We start from the raw sequence: 17,500 nt of genomic DNA on the forward strand, positions 1-17,500 counted from the left end.
ATAGAGCTCCATCAGTGATCTGGTTCTGATACTCCCTGTATAGAGCTCCATCATTGATCTGGTACTGATACTCCCTGTATAGAGCTCCATCATTGATCTGGTACTGATACTCCTGTATAGAGCTCCATCATTGATCTGATACCTCCCTTATAGAGCTCCATCATTGATCTGGTACTGGTACTCCCTGTATAGAGCTCCATCATTGATCTGGTACTGAGCTCCATCATTGATCTGGTACTGATACTCCCTGATAGAGCTCCATCATTGATCTGGTACTGATACTCCCTGTATAGAGCTCCATCATTGATCTGGTACTGGTACTCCCTGTATAGAGCTCCATCATTGATCTGGTACTCCCTGTATAGAGCTCCATCATGATCTGGTACTGGTACTCCCTGTATAGAGCTCCATCATTGATCTGGTACTCCCTGTATAGAGCTCCATCATTGATCTGGTACCCTGTATAGAGCTCCATCATTGATATAGAGCTCCATCATTGATGGTACTCCTGTATAGAGCTCCATCAGTGATCTGGTACTCCCTGTATAGAGCTCCATCATTGATCTGGTACTCCCTGTATAGAGCTCCATCATTGATCTGGTACTGGTATCATTGATCTGGTACTGGTACTCCCCTGTATAGAACTCCATCAGTGATCTGGGACTCCTGTATAGAGCTCCATCATTGATCTGGTACTCCCTGTATAGAGCTCCATCATTGTGATCTGGTACTCCCTGTATAGAGCTCCATCATTGATCTGGTACTGGTACTCCTGTATAGAGCTCCATCATTGATCTGGTGGTACTGGTACTCCCTGTATAGAGCTCCATCATTGATCTGGTACTGATACTCCCTGTATAGAGCTGGTACTCCATCAGTGATCTGGTACTGATACTCCATCAGTGATCTGGGACTGTATAGAGCTCCATCATTGATGATCTGTATAGAGCTCCATCATTGATCTGGTACTCCTGTATAGAGCTCCATCATTGATGATCTGGTCCATCATTGATACTGATACTCCTGTATAGAGCTCCATCATTGATCTGGTACTGGTACTACTCCATCATTGATCTGGTACTGTATAGAGCTCCATCATTGATCTGGTACTGATAGAGCTCCATCATTGATCTGGTACTCCCTGTTATAGAGCTCCATCATTGATCTGGTACTGATACTCCCTGTATAGAGCTCCATCATTGATCTGGTACTGATACTCCCAGTATAGAGCTCCATCATTGATCTGGTACTGGTACTCCCTGTATAGAGCTCCATCATTGATCTGTATAGTCCATCATACTCCCTGTATAGAGCTCCATCATTGATCTGGTACTGATACTCCCTGTATAGAGCTCCATCATTGATCTGGTACTGTACTCCTGTATAGAGCTCCACATTGATCTGGTACTGATATCCCTGTAGAGCTCCATCATTGATCTGGTACTCCCTGTATAGAGCTCCATCATTGATCTGGTACTGGTACTCCTGTATAGAGCTCCATCATTGATCTGGTACTGGTACTCCTGTATAGAGCTCCATCATTGATCTGGTACTGACTCCTGTGGTATCATGATCTACTCCCTGTATAGAGCTCCATCATTGATCTGGTACTGGTACTCCCCTATAGAGCTCCATCATTGAGGTACTCCATCATTGATGTGGTACTGGTACTCCTGTATAGAGCTCCATCATTGATCTGGTACTCCTGTATAGAGCTCCATCATTGATCTGGTACTGGTACTCCCTGTATAGAACTCCATCAGTGATCTGGGACTCCCTGTATAGAGCTCCATCATTGATCTGGTACTCCCTGTATAGAGCTCCATCAGTGATCTGGTACTCCCTGTATAGAGCTCCATCATTGATCTGGTACTGGTATAGAGCTCCCTGTATAGAGCTCCATCATTGATCTGGTACTGGTACTCCTGTATAGAGCTCCATCAGATCTGGTACTGATCTGGTACTGATACTCCCTGTAGAGCTCCAGATCCCCCCTGTATCAGTGATCTGGTACTGATACTGCTGGTATAGAGCTCCATCATTGATCTGGTACTGATACTCCTGTATAGAGCTCCATCAGTGATCTGGTACTGATACTCCCTGTATAGAGCTCCATCAGTGATCTGGTACTGATACTCCCTGTATAGAGCTCCATCATTGATCTGGTACTGATACTCCCTGTATAGAGCTCCATCATTGATCTGGTACTGATACTCCCTGTATAGAGCCCCATTGATCTGGTACTGATACTCCCTGTGATCTGGTACTGATACTGCCAGTATAGAGCTCCATCATTGATCTGGTACTGATACTCCCTGTATAGAGCCCCATTGATCTGGTACTCCCTTTATAGAGCTCCATCTGCCAGTATAGAGCTCCATCAGTGATCTGGTACTGATGCTCCCTATATAGAGCTCCATCAGTGATATGGTACTGATACTGCCAGTATAGAGCTCCATCAGTGATCTGGTTCTGATACTCCCTGTATAGAGCTCCATCAGTGATCTGGTACTGATACTCCCTGTATAGAGCTCCATCATTGATCTGGTACTCCCTGTATAGAGCTCCATCATTGATCTGGTACTGATACTCCCTGTATAGAGCTCCACATTGATCTGGTACTGATACTCCTGTATAGAGCTCCATCATTGATCTGGTACTGGTATTACCCTGTATAGAGCTCCATCATTGATCTGGTACTGATACTCCCTGTATAGAGCTCCATCATTGATCTGGTACTCCCTGTTATAGAGCTCCATCATTGATCTGGTACTCCCTGTATAGAGCTCCATCATTGATCTGGTACTCCCCTTTATAGAGCTCCATCATTGATCTGGTACTCCCTGTATAGAGCTCCATCATTGATCTGGTACTGGTACTCCTGTATAGAGCTCCATCACTTGATCTGTATAGAGCTCCATCAGTGATCTGGTACTGATACCCTGTATAGAGCTCCATCATTGATCTGGTACTGGTATCATCCCTGTATAGAGCTCCATCATTGATCTGGTACTCCTGTATAGAGCTCCATCTGATCCTGGTACTCCCTGTATAGAGCTCCATTGATCACTGGTATCCCTGTATAGAGCTCCATCATTGATCTGGTACTGATACTCCTGTATAGAGCTCCATCATTGATCTGGTACTCCCTGTATAGAGCTCCATCATTGATCTGGTACTCCCTGTATAGAGCTCCATCATTGATCTGGTACTCCCTGTATAGAGCTCCATCATTGATCTGGTACTGGTAGAGCTCCATCATGATATAGTATAGAGCTCCATCATTGATCTGGTACTCCCTGTATAGAGCTCCATCATTGATGGTACTGGTACTCCATCATTTATAGAGCTCCATCATTGATCTGGTACTGGTACTCCCTGTATAGAGCTCCATCATTGATGATCTGGAGACTCCCCCTGTATAGAGCTCCATCATCCCCTGATCTCAGTGACTCCCTGTATAGAGCTCCATCATTGATCTGGTACTCCCTGTATAGAGCTCCATCATTGATCTGGTACTGGTACTCCCTGTATAGAGCTCCATCATTGATCTGTACTGATACTGCCTGTATAGAGCTCCATCTGATCTGGTACTCCCATCAGTGATCTGGTACTGATACTCCCTGTAGAGCTCCATCATTGATCTGGTACTGATACTCCTGTATAGAGCTCCATCATTGATCTGGTACTGATACTCCCTGTATAGAACTCCATCATTGATCTGGTACTCCTTTAGAGCTCCATCATTGATCTGATGATACTGGAGCTCCACATGATCTGGTACTGATACTCCCTGTATAGAGCTCCATCATTGATCTGGTACTGGTACTCCCTGTATAGAGCTCCATCATTGATCTGGTACTGATACTCCCTGAGAGCTCCATTGAGTGATACTCTGGTACTGATACTCCCTGTATAGAGCTCCATCATTGATCTGGTACTCCCTGTATAGAGCTCCATCATTGATCTGGTACTCCCCTTATAGAGCTCCATCATTGATCTGGTACTGGTACTCCTTTATCAGAGCTCCATCATTGATCTGGTACTGGTACTCCCTGTATAGAGCTCCATCATTGATCTGGTACTAGAGCTCCATCATTGATCTGGTACTGATACTGGTATAGAGCTCCATCATTGATCTGGTACTGCCTGTATAGAGCTCCATCATTGATCTGGTACTGGTACTCCCTGTATAGAGCTCCATCATTGATCTGGTACTCCTGTATAGAGCTCCATCATTGATACTAGAGCTCCATCATTGATCTGGTACTCCCTGTATAGAGCTCCATCATTGATCTGGTACTGGTACTCCCTGTTATAGAGCTCCATCATTGATCTGGTACTGTATACTCCATCTGATATGGTAGAGCTCCATCATTGATCTGGTACTGATACTCCCTGTATAGAGCTCCATCAGTGATCTGGTACTGTATAGAGCTCCATCAGATATAGAGCTCCATCATTGATGATCTGGAGCTCCATCATTGATCTGGTACTGGTACCCCTGTATAGAGCTCCATCAGTGATCTGGTACTCCCTGTATAGAGCTCCATCATGATCTGGTACTGATAGAGAGCCCCATCATACTGATACTCCTGTATAGAGCTCCATCATTGATCTGGTACTGGTACTCCCTGTATAGAGCTCCATCATTGATCTGGTACTGGTACTCCCTGTATAGAGCTCCATCATTGATCTGGTACTGGTACTCCCCTGTATAGAGCTCCATCATTGATCTGGTACTGATACTGCCTGTGTAGAGCTCCATCATTGATCTGGTACTGGTACTCCCTGTATAGAGCTCCATCATTGATCTGGTACTGATACTCCTGTATAGAGCTCCATCATTGATCTGGTACTCCCTGTATAGAGCTCCATCATTGATCTGGTACTGATACTCCCTGTATAGAGCTCCATCATTGATCTGATCTGGAGCTCCATCATTGATCTGGTACTGATACTCCTGTATAGAGCTCCATCATTGATCTGGTACTGATACTCTCCATGTATAGAGCTCCATCATTGATCTGGTACTCCCTGGAGCTCCATCATTGATGTGGTACTGGTACTCCTGTATAGAGCTCCATCATTGATCTGGTACTGGTACCCTGTATAGAGCTCCATCAGTGATCTGGTACTGATACTCCCTGAGCTCCATCATTGATCTGGTACTGATACTCCTGTATAGAGCTCCATCAGTGATCTGGTACTGATACTCCTGTATAGAGCTATAGAGCTCCATCATTGATCTGGTACTGATACTCCCTGTATAGAGCTCCATCAGTGATCTGGTACTGATAGAGCTCCATCATTGATCTGGTACTGATATAGAGCTCCATCAGTGATCTGGTATGGTCCATCATATCTGCTGATGCAGTATAGAGCTCCATCATTGATCTGGTACTGATACTCCCTGTATAGAGCTCCATCATTGATCTGGTACTGATACTCCCTGTATAGAGCTCCATTGATCATTGATCTGGGTACTGATACTCCCTGTATAGAGCTCCATCATTGATCTGGTACTGATACTCCCTGTATAGAGCTCCACATTGATCTGGTACTGATACTCCCTGTATAGAGCTCCATCATTGATCTGGTACTGGTATTCCCTGTATAAAGCTACATCATTGATCTGGTACTGATACTCCCTGTATAGAGCTCCACATTGATCTGGTACTGATACTCCCTGTATAGAGCTCCATCATTGATCTGGTACTCCCTTTATAGAGCTCCATCATTGATCTGGTACTCCCTGTATAGAGCTCCATCATTGATCTGGTACTCCCTTTATAGAGCTCCATCATTGATCTGGTACTGGTACTCCCTGTATAGAGCTCCATCATTGATCTGGTACTGGTACTCCCTGTATAGAGCTCCATCATTGATGTGGTACTGGTACTCCCTGTATAGAGCTCCATCAGTGATCTGGTACTGATACTCCCTGTATAGAGCTCCATCATTGATCTGGTACTCCCTGTATAGAGCTCCATCATTGATGTGGTACTAGTACTCCCTGTATAGAGCTCCATCATTGATCTGGTACTCCCTGTATAGAGCTCCATCATTGATGTGGTACTGGTACTCCCTGTATAGATCTCCATCATTGATCTGGTACTCCCTTTATAGAGCTCCATCATTGACCTGGTACTGGTACTCCCTGTATAGAGCTCCATCATTGATCTGGTACTGGTACTCCCTGTAGAGAACTCCATCAGTGATCTGGGACTCCCTGTATAGAGCTCCATCATTGATCTGGTACTCCCTGTATAGAGCTCCATCAGTGATCTGGTACTCCCTGTATAGAGCTCCATCATTGATCTGGTACTGGTACTCCCTGTATAGAGCTCCATCATTGATGTGGTACTGGCACTCCCTGTATAGAGCTCCATCAGTGATCTGGTACTGATACTCCCTGTAGAGAGCCCCATCAGTGATCTGGTACTGATACTCCCTATATAGAGCTCCATCAGTGATATGGTACTGAGCTCCATCATGATCTGGTTCTGATAGTATAGAGCTCCATCAGTGATCTGGTTCTGATCTGGTACTCTCCCTGTATAGAGATCCATCAGTGATCTGGTACTGATACTCCCTGTATAGAGCTCCATCATTGATCTGGTACTGGTACTCCCTTTATAGAGCTCCATCATTGATCTGGTACTGATACTCCCTTTATAGAGCTCCATCATTGATCTGGTACTCCTTTATAGAGCTCCATCATTGATACTGATCTGGTATATAGAGCTCCATCTTGATACTGCCTGTATAGAGCTCCATCATTGATCTGGTACTGATACTCCCTGTATAGAGAGCTCCATCAGATGATCTGGTACTGATACTCCCTGTATAGAGCTCCATCATTGATCTGGTACTCCATCATTGATCTGGTACTGATACTCCCTGTATAGAGCTCCATCATTGATCTGGTACTGATACTCCTGTAGAGTATAGAGCTCCATCATTGATCTGGTACTGATACTCCCTGTATAGAGCTCCATCAGTGATATGGCTCCATCTGATCTGGTACTACTGCTCCATCATTGATCTGGTACTGATACTCCTGTAGAGCTCCATCAGTGATCTGGTTCTGATACTCCTGTGAGCTCCATCAGAGATCCATCATCATGATCTGGTACTGTATAGAGCTCCATCATTGATCTGGTACTGATACTGTATAGAGCTCCATCATTGATCTAATACTGCTACTCCCTTTATAGAGCTCCATCATTGATCTGGTACTGGTACTCCCTTTATAGAGCTCCATCATTGATCTGGTACTGGTACTCCCTGTATAGAGCTCCATCATTGATCTGGTACTGATACTGCCTGTGTAGAGCTCCATCATTGATCTGGTACTGGTACTCCCTGTATAGAGCTCCATCATTGATCTGGTACTGATACTCCCTGTATAGAGCTCCATCATTGATCTGGTACTCCCTTTATAGAGCTCCATCATTGATCTGGTACTCCCTGTATAGAGCTCCATCATTGATCTGGTACTCCCTTTATAGAGCTCCATCATTGATCTGGTACTGGTACTCCCTGTATAGAGCTCCATCATTGATCTGGTACTGGTACTCCCTGTATAGAGCTCCATCATTGATGTGGTACTGGTACTCCCTGTATAGAGCTCCATCAGTGATCTGGTACTGATACTCCCTGTATAGAGCTCCATCATTGATCTGGTACTCCCTGTATAGAGCTCCATCATTGATGTGGTACTAGTACTCCCTGTATAGAGCTCCATCATTGATCTGGTACTCCCTGTATAGAGCTCCATCATTGATGTGGTACTGGTACTCCCTGTATAGATCTCCATCATTGATCTGGTACTCCCTTTATAGAGCTCCATCATTGACCTGGTACTGGTACTCCCTGTATAGAGCTCCATCATTGATCTGGTACTGGTACTCCCTGTATAGAGCCCTGTAGAGAACTCCATCAGTGATCTGGGACTCCCTGTATAGAGCTCCATCATTGATCTGGTACTCCCTGTATAGAGCTCCATCAGTGATCTGGTACTCCCTGTATAGAGCTCCATCATTGATCTGGTACTGGTACTCCCTGTATAGAGCTCCATCATTGATGTGGTACTGGTACTCCCTGTATAGAGCTCCATCAGTGATCTGGTACTGATACTCCCTGTAGAGAGCCCCATCAGTGATCTGGTACTGATACTCCCTATATAGAGCTCCATCAGTGATATGGTACTGCTACTGCCAGTATAGAGCTCCATCAGTGATCTGGTTCTGATACTCCCTGTATAGAGATCCATCAGTGATCTGGTACTGATACTCCCTGTATAGAGCTCCATCATTGATCTAATACTGCTACTCCCTTTATAGAGCTCCATCATTGATCTGGTACTGCTACTCCCTTTATAGAGCTCCATCATTGATCTGCTACTGGTACTCCCTTTATAGAGCTCCATCATTGATCTGGTACTGGTACTCCCTGTATAGAGCTCCATCATTGATCTGGTACTGGTACTCCCTGTATAGAGCTCCATCAGTGATCTGGTACTGGTATTCCCTGTATAGATCTCCATTAGTGATCTGGTACTCTCTGTATAGAGATCCATCATTGATCTGGTACTGGTACTCCCTGTATAGAGCTCCATCATTGTGGATTTAATTATATTATTTTATTTTATTTTAAACTCTACATAGTTGTGAAGGGCTCTTAAGCACTCATTTCACTCTAAACCAGTTATATTGGGTGCATGTGACAAATAACATTGAATTTGATTTGAATAGCCTATAAATGTTATACACTGAGTGAACGAAACATTAAGAACACCTTCCTAATATTGAGTCGCACCCCCTTTAACCCTCAGAACAGCCTCAATTTGTTGGGGCATGGACTCTACATGGTGTTGAAAGCGTTCCACAGGGATGCTGGCCCTTGTTGACTCCAATGCTTCCCACAGTTGTGTCAAGTTGGCTGGATGTCCTTTGGGTGGTGGACCATTCTTGATACACACGGGAAACTGTTGAGAGTGAAAAACCCAGCAGCATTGCAGTTCATGACACAAACCAGGGCACCTGGCACCTACTACCATACCCTGTTCAAAGACAGTTCAATGTGTGTCTTGCCCATTCACCCTCTGAATGGCACACATATACAATCAATGTTTCAAGTGTCTCAAGGCTTAAAATCCTTATTTAACCAGTCTCCTCCCCTTCATCTACATTGGTTGATGTGGATTTAACAGGTGACATCAATAAGGGATCATAGCTTTCACCTGGAAAGAGTATGTTCCTAATGTTTTGTACACTCAGTGTATAATCATAATAAATACAATAATAATACTAACAATAATTACAATAATACTACTAATAATAATTACAATAATACTACTTCTTTTTTTTTCTTTTTTTCACCCCTTTTTTCCAATTGTTGTAGTAGCTACTATCTTGTTTCATCGCTACAACTCCCGTACGGGCTCGGGAGAGACGAAGGTTGAAAGTCATGCGTCCTCCGATACACAACCCAATCAAGCCGCACTGCTTCTTAACACAGCGCATCCAACCCGGAAGCCAGCCGCACCAATGCGCCGGAGGAAACACCGTGCACCTGGCCACCTTGGCTAGTGCACACTGCGCCCAGCCCGCCACAGGAGTCGCTGGTGCACGATGAGACAAGGACACCCCTACCGGCCAAGCCCTCCCTAACCCGGGCGACGCTAGGCCAATTGTGCGTCGCCCCACGGACCTCCCGGTCGCGGCCGGTTACGACAGAGCCTGGGCGCGAACCTAGGGACTCTGATGGCACAGCTGGCGCTGCAGTACAGCGCCCTTAACCACTGCGCCACCCGGAGGCCAATAATACTACTTCTAATAATAATAATTACAATACTACTACTACTGATAATAATAATAATTACAATAATACTACTAATAATAATAATAATAATTACAATAATACTACTAATACCACAAATAATAATAATCACAATAATACTACTAATACTACTACTACTAATAATAATTGCAATAATTATACTAATAATAATAAGTACAATAAATCTACTAATGCTACTAATAATAATTACAATAACACTACTTATACTACTACTAATAATAATTACAATAATGCTGCTAATACCACTACTAATAATAATAATTACAATAATACTACCAATACTACTAATAATAATAATTACAATAATACTACCAATACTACTACTAATAATAATTGCAATAATACTACTAATACTACTACTAATAATAATTACAATAATACCACTAATACTACAACTACCAATGCTTGCAATAATACTACTAATACTACGGATAATAATAATTACAATAATACCACTAATACTACTATTAGTAATAATTACAATACTACTACTAATACTACTAATAATAATAATTACGATAATACTGCTAATACTAATAATAATAACAATTCTTATTGTGTCCCTATCAGGACATTTGCCTTAGATCTCAACAAACCTCCTGGGATGGTGTTTCACAGCCACACACACACACAACCCTGACTGTCCCTCAGCTGTCATGTGACTGACTACATGTCCTTTATGTGTCAGGTGATTTGTGATCTATGTACAATCACATGTCATCATGCTCTATATCACTCAAACTCAACCCTGGACCTTGAGACCAGTTCCACTGCGTTTTTCCATTGTTCCCCTCTAGTCAGGGACACCAGGGGTGTACAATTAATTATCAGGTAGAACAGAAACCAGCAGACTCCAGACCTCATAGGGTAAGAGTTGAGTAACCCTGATCTATATATTCTGACGTGTGTGTGTGTGTTAGAAGACACACTGTGAATCATTGTGTCTATGTCTATTACTAATGTCTGGCCCTCATCATCTCGCTACACAGTCTGTTCAGCATCATTCATTTGTCAGCACTGTACAGTAGTAATATTGAACCCCTTGAGGTATATCTGGGACATAAACTCAGAGTTTGTGCTGTACATTAGTAACTCATAAAGGACATGTTGATCCTGTTCTCTCACCACTTCTTCACCTCTCCTCTTTCACCTCTGTCTCCCCTTCCTCTCTCTCTCTCTCTCCCCTCTACCTCAGACCGCTCTGCTGCCATGACGACCAAGGAGGAGGGTCCCGGTGCAGAGGTGGCTGTCTCCATCTCCAGGGACGACGAGATGCCCCTCCCCCGCCGTGGCTCCTCCCTCGAGGAAGAGGAGGAGGAGGAAGAGCAGCGGATGGAGCGGAGGATGGAGGGATCGATCCTAGAAGAACAAGTGATGGAAGAAGAGGAGGAGTGCAACGGTGACAATAATGATGATGCGAGCAGTGACATCAGCACCCTAATAGTTCCGTATCCTGAGCTGGCTCCTGTCATCTTCTTCTGTCTCAAGCAGACCACGTTCCCCAGGAGCTGGTGTATACGTGCCGTGTCCAGCCCATATCCTTTAACGCTATGACCTCTGACCTCTAACCCCTTACCCTTCAACTTGCTTTGGATCTACTGTGTGTAAGTACGGTATAAGTGTGTGGAGCTGGTGTGTACGTGCCGTGTCCAGCCCATATCCTTTAACGCTATGACCTCTGACCTCTAACCCCTTACCCTTCAACTTGCTTTGGATCTACTGTGTGTAAGTACGGTATAAGTGTGTGGAGCTGGTGTGTACGTGCCGTGTCCAGCCCATATCCTTTAACGCTATGACCTCTGACCCCTTACCCTTCAACTTGCTTTGGATCTACTGTGTGTAAGTACGGTATAAGTGTGTGGAGCTGGTGTGTACGTGCCGTGTCCAGCCCATATCCTTTAACACTATGACCTATGAACTCTCACCTCTCATCTGTCACCAGCAGGTGAGAACAGTATCAGTGTGTCTGTGTAACAGTATCAGGAGGTCCAGAGTAACATAAAACTGGCCCATGCATACAGTTGTACTCCATAGCAGGCAGATATGCTGAGATAGGGAAACACACACACACATACACACACACACGCTGAGAGTGTGTGTGAGGGACGACAGGGGTGCTAGATTACCTAGGATGAATTGGGCTGGATCGGTGACAGAATCTAAGCAGTCAGCTGTGTAATCTTGTGCATTTATCCAGGGTGACTCTGTGTCTGTGTATCTGTCTGTTTGTGTTTATCCAGGGTCACTTTCACAAAGGACTGCTATTACAGTGAATTACAGTGAATTATAGTGAATTACAGTGCGTTCCTATGTGTCTGTATACAGTATATACAGTGCATTCCTATGTGTCTGTATACAGTATATACAGTGCATTTGGAATGTATTCAGACCCCTTCCCCTTTTCCAAGTTTTGTCATCGTATAGCCTTAGTCTAAAATTGATTCATTTACATTTTCCCTCATCAATCTGCACACACTACCCCATAATGACAAAGCCAAAACAGGTTTTTCGACATTTTTGCAAACTTATCAAAAATTAAAAACAGAAATAAATGACTCTGACAGGGCTCCAGAGTTCCATCTCTGCAGCACTCCACCAATCAGGCCTTTATGGTAGAGTAGCCAGTCGGAAGCCACTCCTCAGTAAAAGGCACATGACAGCCCGCTTGGAGTTTGCTAAAAGGCACCTAAAAAACTCAGACCATCAGAAACAAGATACTCTGGTCTGATGAAACCAAGATTGAACTCTCTGGCCTGAATGCCAAGCTTCACATCTGGAGGAAACCTGGCACCATCCCTACGGTGAAGCATGGTGGTGGCAGCAGCATGTTGTGGGGATGTTTTTTCAGCGGCAGGGACTGGGAGACCAGACAGGATTGAGGCAAAGATCAACTGAGCAAAGTACAGAGAGATCCTTGTTGAAAACCTGCTCTAGAGTGCTCATGACCTCAGACTGGGGGTGAAGGTTCACCTTTCAACAGGACAACGACCCTAAGCACAAAGCCAAGACAACACAGGGGTGGCGTCGGGACAAGTCTCTGAATGTCCTTGAGTGGCCCAGCCAGAGACCGGACTTGAACCCGATCGAACATCTCGGGAGAGACCTGAAAATAGCTGTACAGTGACTCTGCCCATCCAACCTGACAGAGCTTGAGAGGATCTGCAGAGAAGAATGGGACAAACTCCCCAAATACAGGTGTGCCAAACATGTAGCGTCATACCCAAGAAGACTCAAGGCTGTAATCGCTGCCAAAGGTGCTTCAACAAAGTCCTGAGGGTCTGAATACTTTGTTTTCCAAAAAAAATGTTGGGGGTTTGTCATTAGATTGTCTGTACATTGATAAGGAGGAAAAAACGATTGAATCTATTTCAGAATACAGCTGTTACGTAACAAAATGTTGAAAAAGTCAAGGGGTCTGAATACTTCCTGAATGCACTGTATGTTCTCTTTCCAGTTATTGTGCAGTGTGAACATAATGTAGAGTGTTGAATGTGAAGGCTGCAGTTAGTGTGAACATTATGTATAGTGTTGAATGTGAAGACTGCAGTTAGTGTGAACAGAATGTAGAGTGTTGAATGTGAAGGTTGCAGTTAGTGTGAACATTATGTAGAATGGTGAATGTGAAGGTTGCAGTTAGTGTGAACATAATGTAGAGTGTTGAATGTGAAGGCTGCAGTTAGTGTGAACATAATGTAGAGTGTTGAATGTGAAGGCTGCAGTTAGTGTGAACATAATGTAGAGTGTGGAATGTGAAGCCTGCAGTTAGTGTGAACATTATGTGGAGTGTTGAATGTGAGGGCTGCAGTTAGTGTGAACATTATGTATAGTGTTGAATGTGAAGACTGCAGTTAGTGTGAACAGAATGTAGAGTGTTGAATGTGAAGGTTGCAGTTAGTGTGAACATTATGTAGAATGTTGAATGTGAAGGTTGCAGTTAGTGTGAACATAATGTAGAGTGTTGAATGTGAAGGCTGCAGTTAGTGTGAACATAATGTAGAGTGTTGAATGTGAAGGCTGCAGTTAGTGTGAACATAATGTAGAGTGTTGAATGTGAAGGCTGCAGTTAGTGTGAACATAATGTAGAGTGTTGAATGTGAAGGCTGCAGTTAGTGTGAACATTGTGGAGTGTTGAATGTGAAGGCTGCAGTTAGTGTGAACATAATGTAGAGTGTTGAATTTGAAGGCTGCAGTTAGTGTGAACATTATGGAGTGTTGAATGTGAAGGTTGCAGTTAGTGTGAACATAATGTGGAGTGTTGAATGTGCAGGCTGCAGTTAGTGTGAACATTGTGGAGTGTTGAATGTGAAGGTTGCAGTTAGTGTGAACATAATGTGGAGTGTTGAATGTGAAGGCTGCAGTTAGTGTGAACATTGTGGAGTGTTGAATGTGAAGGTTGCAGTTAGTGTGAACATAATGCAGAGTGTTGAATGTGAAGGCTGCAGTTAGTGTGAACATTGTGGAGTGTTGAATGTGAAGGTTGCAGTTAGTGTGAACATAATGCAGAGTGTTGAATGTGAAGGCTGCAGTTAGTGTGAACATTGTGGAGTGTTGAATGTGAAGGCTGCAGTTAGTGTGAACATAATGTGGAGTGTTGAATGTGCAGGCTGCAGTTAGTGTGAACATTGTGGAGTGTTGAATGTGAAGGCTGCAGTTAGTGTGAACAATGTGGAGTGTTGAATGTGCAGGCTGCAGTTAGTGTGAACATTGTGGAGTGTTGAATGTGAAGGCTGCAGTTAGTGTGAACATAATGTAGAGTGTTGAATTTGAAGGCTGCAGTTAGTGTGAACATAATGTAGAGTGTTGAATGTGAAGGCTGCAGTTAGTGTGAACATAATGTGGAGGTTGAATGTGAAGGCTGCAGTTAGTGTGAACATAATGCAGAGTGTTGAATGTGAAGGCTGCAGTTAGTGTGAACATAATGTGGAGTGTTGAATGTGAAGACTGCAGTTAGTGTGAACATAATGTGTTATCTTGTCCAATGTCTGGGAGAGAGCATGTGTTTGAGTTTGTGCTTGGGTGGGAATATGTTTGTTTGTGTGTTTGTGCTGATGTAGGTGTGTGTCACTTTCCTGATAAACCCAGCACTGCTGAGTCCCACACAGAGCAAAACAAGGAAGAGACCTGCATTTTCTCTCTCTGTGTTATCTGTTCACAAGCCCAGAGCTGTTGATACCTCTGCTTGTTCCCTCATACAGAACAGGTCTAGTCCAACACACACACACACACACACACACACACACACACACACACACACACACACACACACACACACACACACACACACACACACACATGCAGTATATGAATGTGGATAAGGGCACCCTATTCCCTACATAGTGCACTACTTTTGACCAGAGCACTATAAAGGGAATAGGGTGTCATTTGGGATGCACTCCAGGAGTTAGTGACAGGAACTGAATGGGCACTGATCCAACTGGGTGGATTTCTAGTAGGCCTAAAGGGACAGACAGAGGGAGTGAGGGATGGAGAAAGAAAGGAGAGTTTAGTATAGTGTAGGGGAGAGTGGGGTAAGTTGAGGTTTTACATTCAGCATCATTCCATCAAGTGAAATGTAGTATTCTTTCTAACATGTATTTCAGGATGTGGTGTATCCCTGGAAATAAGCAGAATTCAAATCATAGGTTGGCACAACTTAGCCTGGTTATGGAGTAGGTTGACCTACGAGACAGGGTACGTTCAATTATGAATTATGTGTATGGTTTCCTAGAACATGAGTGGCTCAACTTACCATTTTGGCTGAACTTACTCCTCTCCCCCTCTCCCACAGAGACATAGTGAGAGGGAGAGATACTGCAGGGGACAGAGACATAGTGAGAGGGAGAGATACTGCAGGGGACAGAGACATAGTGAGAGGGACAGATACTGCAGGGGACAGAGACATAGTGAGAGGGACAGATACTGCAGGGGACAGAGACATAGTGAGAGAGGGAGAGATACTGCAGGGGTCAGAGACATAGTGAGAGAGGGAGATACTGCAGGGGACAGAGACATAGTGAGAGAGGGAGAGATACTGCAGGGGACAGAGACATAGTGAGAGAGGGAGATATACTGCAGGGAACAGAGACATAGTGAGAGAGGGAGAGATACTGCAGGGGACAGAGACATAGTGAGAGGGAGAGATACTGCAGGGGACAGAGACATAGTGAGAGGGACAGATACTGCAGGGGACAGAGACATAGTGAGAGGGAGAGATACTGCAGGGGACAGAGACATAGTGAGAGAGAGAGATACTGCAGGGGACAGAGACAGTGAGAGAGGGAGAGATACTGCAGGGGACAGAGACATAGTGAGAGAGGGAGAGATACTGCAGGGGACAGAGACATAGTGAGAGAGGGAGAGATACTGCAGGGGACAGAGACATAGTGAGAGAGGGAGAGATACTGCAGGGGACAGGGGTACAGAGACATACTGAGAGGAGGGAGAGATACTGCAGGGGACAGAGACATAGTGAGAGGGAGAGATACTGCAGGGGACAGAGACATAGTGAGAGAGGAGAGATACTGCAGGGGACAGAGACATAGTGAGAGGGAGAGATACTGCAGGGGACAGAGACATAGTGAGAGAGGGAGAGATACTGCAGGGGACAGAGACATAGTGAGAGAGACATAGTGAGAGGGAGAGATACTGCAGGGGACAGAGACATAGTGAGAGAGAGAGATACTGCAGGGGACAGAGACATAGTGAGAGAGGGAGAGATACTGCAGGGGACAGAGACATAGTGAGAGGGAGAGATACTGCAGGGGACAGAGACATAGTGAGAGGGAGAGATACTGCAGGGGACAGAGACATAGTGAGAGGGAGAGATACTGCAGGGGACAGAGACGCATTCGGAGTAGTATTTTAGAAAAGTCACATACTATAACACTGTTTTTCAGCGTACTATTTAGTACACTAGTGGGTATGTGGAGGAGAAAGGATGGGACAGGAAGAAGATATAAAGAGAGGCATGTAATTAACAAAAGAACCCAAGAAAGATAAACTAACAAGATATGAACCAAGTTAAGAAGGCAAGCTTCCCCCTCCTCTGTCTCTCTGTCTCTCTGTGTACCTCTCTCTCTCTGTGTGTACCTCTCTGTGTACCTCTCTCTCTCTTTCTCTCTCTCTCTCTCTCTGTGTACCTCTCTCTCTCTCTGTACCTCTCTCTCTTTCTGTGTGTACCTCTCTGTGTACCTCTCTCTCTCTCTCTCTGTGTACCTCTCTCTCTTTCTCTCTCTCTCTGTACCTCTCTCTTTCTCTCTCTCTCTGTGTACCTCTCTCTCTCTGTTTGTACCTCTCTCTCTCTCTCTGTGTACCTCTCTCTCTCTCTCTCTCTCTCTCTCTCTGTGTACCTCTCTCTCTCTCTCTGTGTGGACCTCTCTCTCTCTCTCTCTCTGTGTACCTCTCTCGCTCTCTATGTACCTCTCTCTCTCTCTCTCTCTCTCTCTCTGTACCTCTCTCTCTCTCTCTCTGTGTACCTCTCTCTCTCTGTGTACCTCTCTATCTCTGTACCTCTCTCTCTGTACCTCTCTCTCTCTGTACCTCTATCTCTCTCTGTACCTCTCTCTCTCTCTCTCTCTATACCTCTCTCTCTCACTGTGTACCTCTGCCTCTCTCTCTCTGTGTACCTCTCTCT

At 44.5% G+C, this 17,500-nt stretch overlaps 1 protein-coding gene across 1 annotated transcript in view; it reads left to right on the top strand.

Moving 5' to 3' along the window:
- Positions 1–11,076: 11,076 nt before the first annotated feature.
- The window catches only part of LOC135559803 (voltage-dependent T-type calcium channel subunit alpha-1I-like), a 171,064-nt gene continuing 164,640 nt past the window's right edge, over positions 11,077–17,500 (top strand). The window contains exon 1 of the mRNA XM_065000682.1: positions 11,077–11,402. Coding sequence (XP_064856754.1) covers positions 11,077–11,402 — 326 coding nt within the window. The remainder of the gene's footprint in view (positions 11,403–17,500) is intronic.

Source organism: Oncorhynchus nerka, linkage group LG15, assembly GCF_034236695.1.
Source record: "Oncorhynchus nerka isolate Pitt River linkage group LG15, Oner_Uvic_2.0, whole genome shotgun sequence".
Classification (NCBI taxonomy): domain Eukaryota; kingdom Metazoa; phylum Chordata; class Actinopteri; order Salmoniformes; family Salmonidae; genus Oncorhynchus; species Oncorhynchus nerka.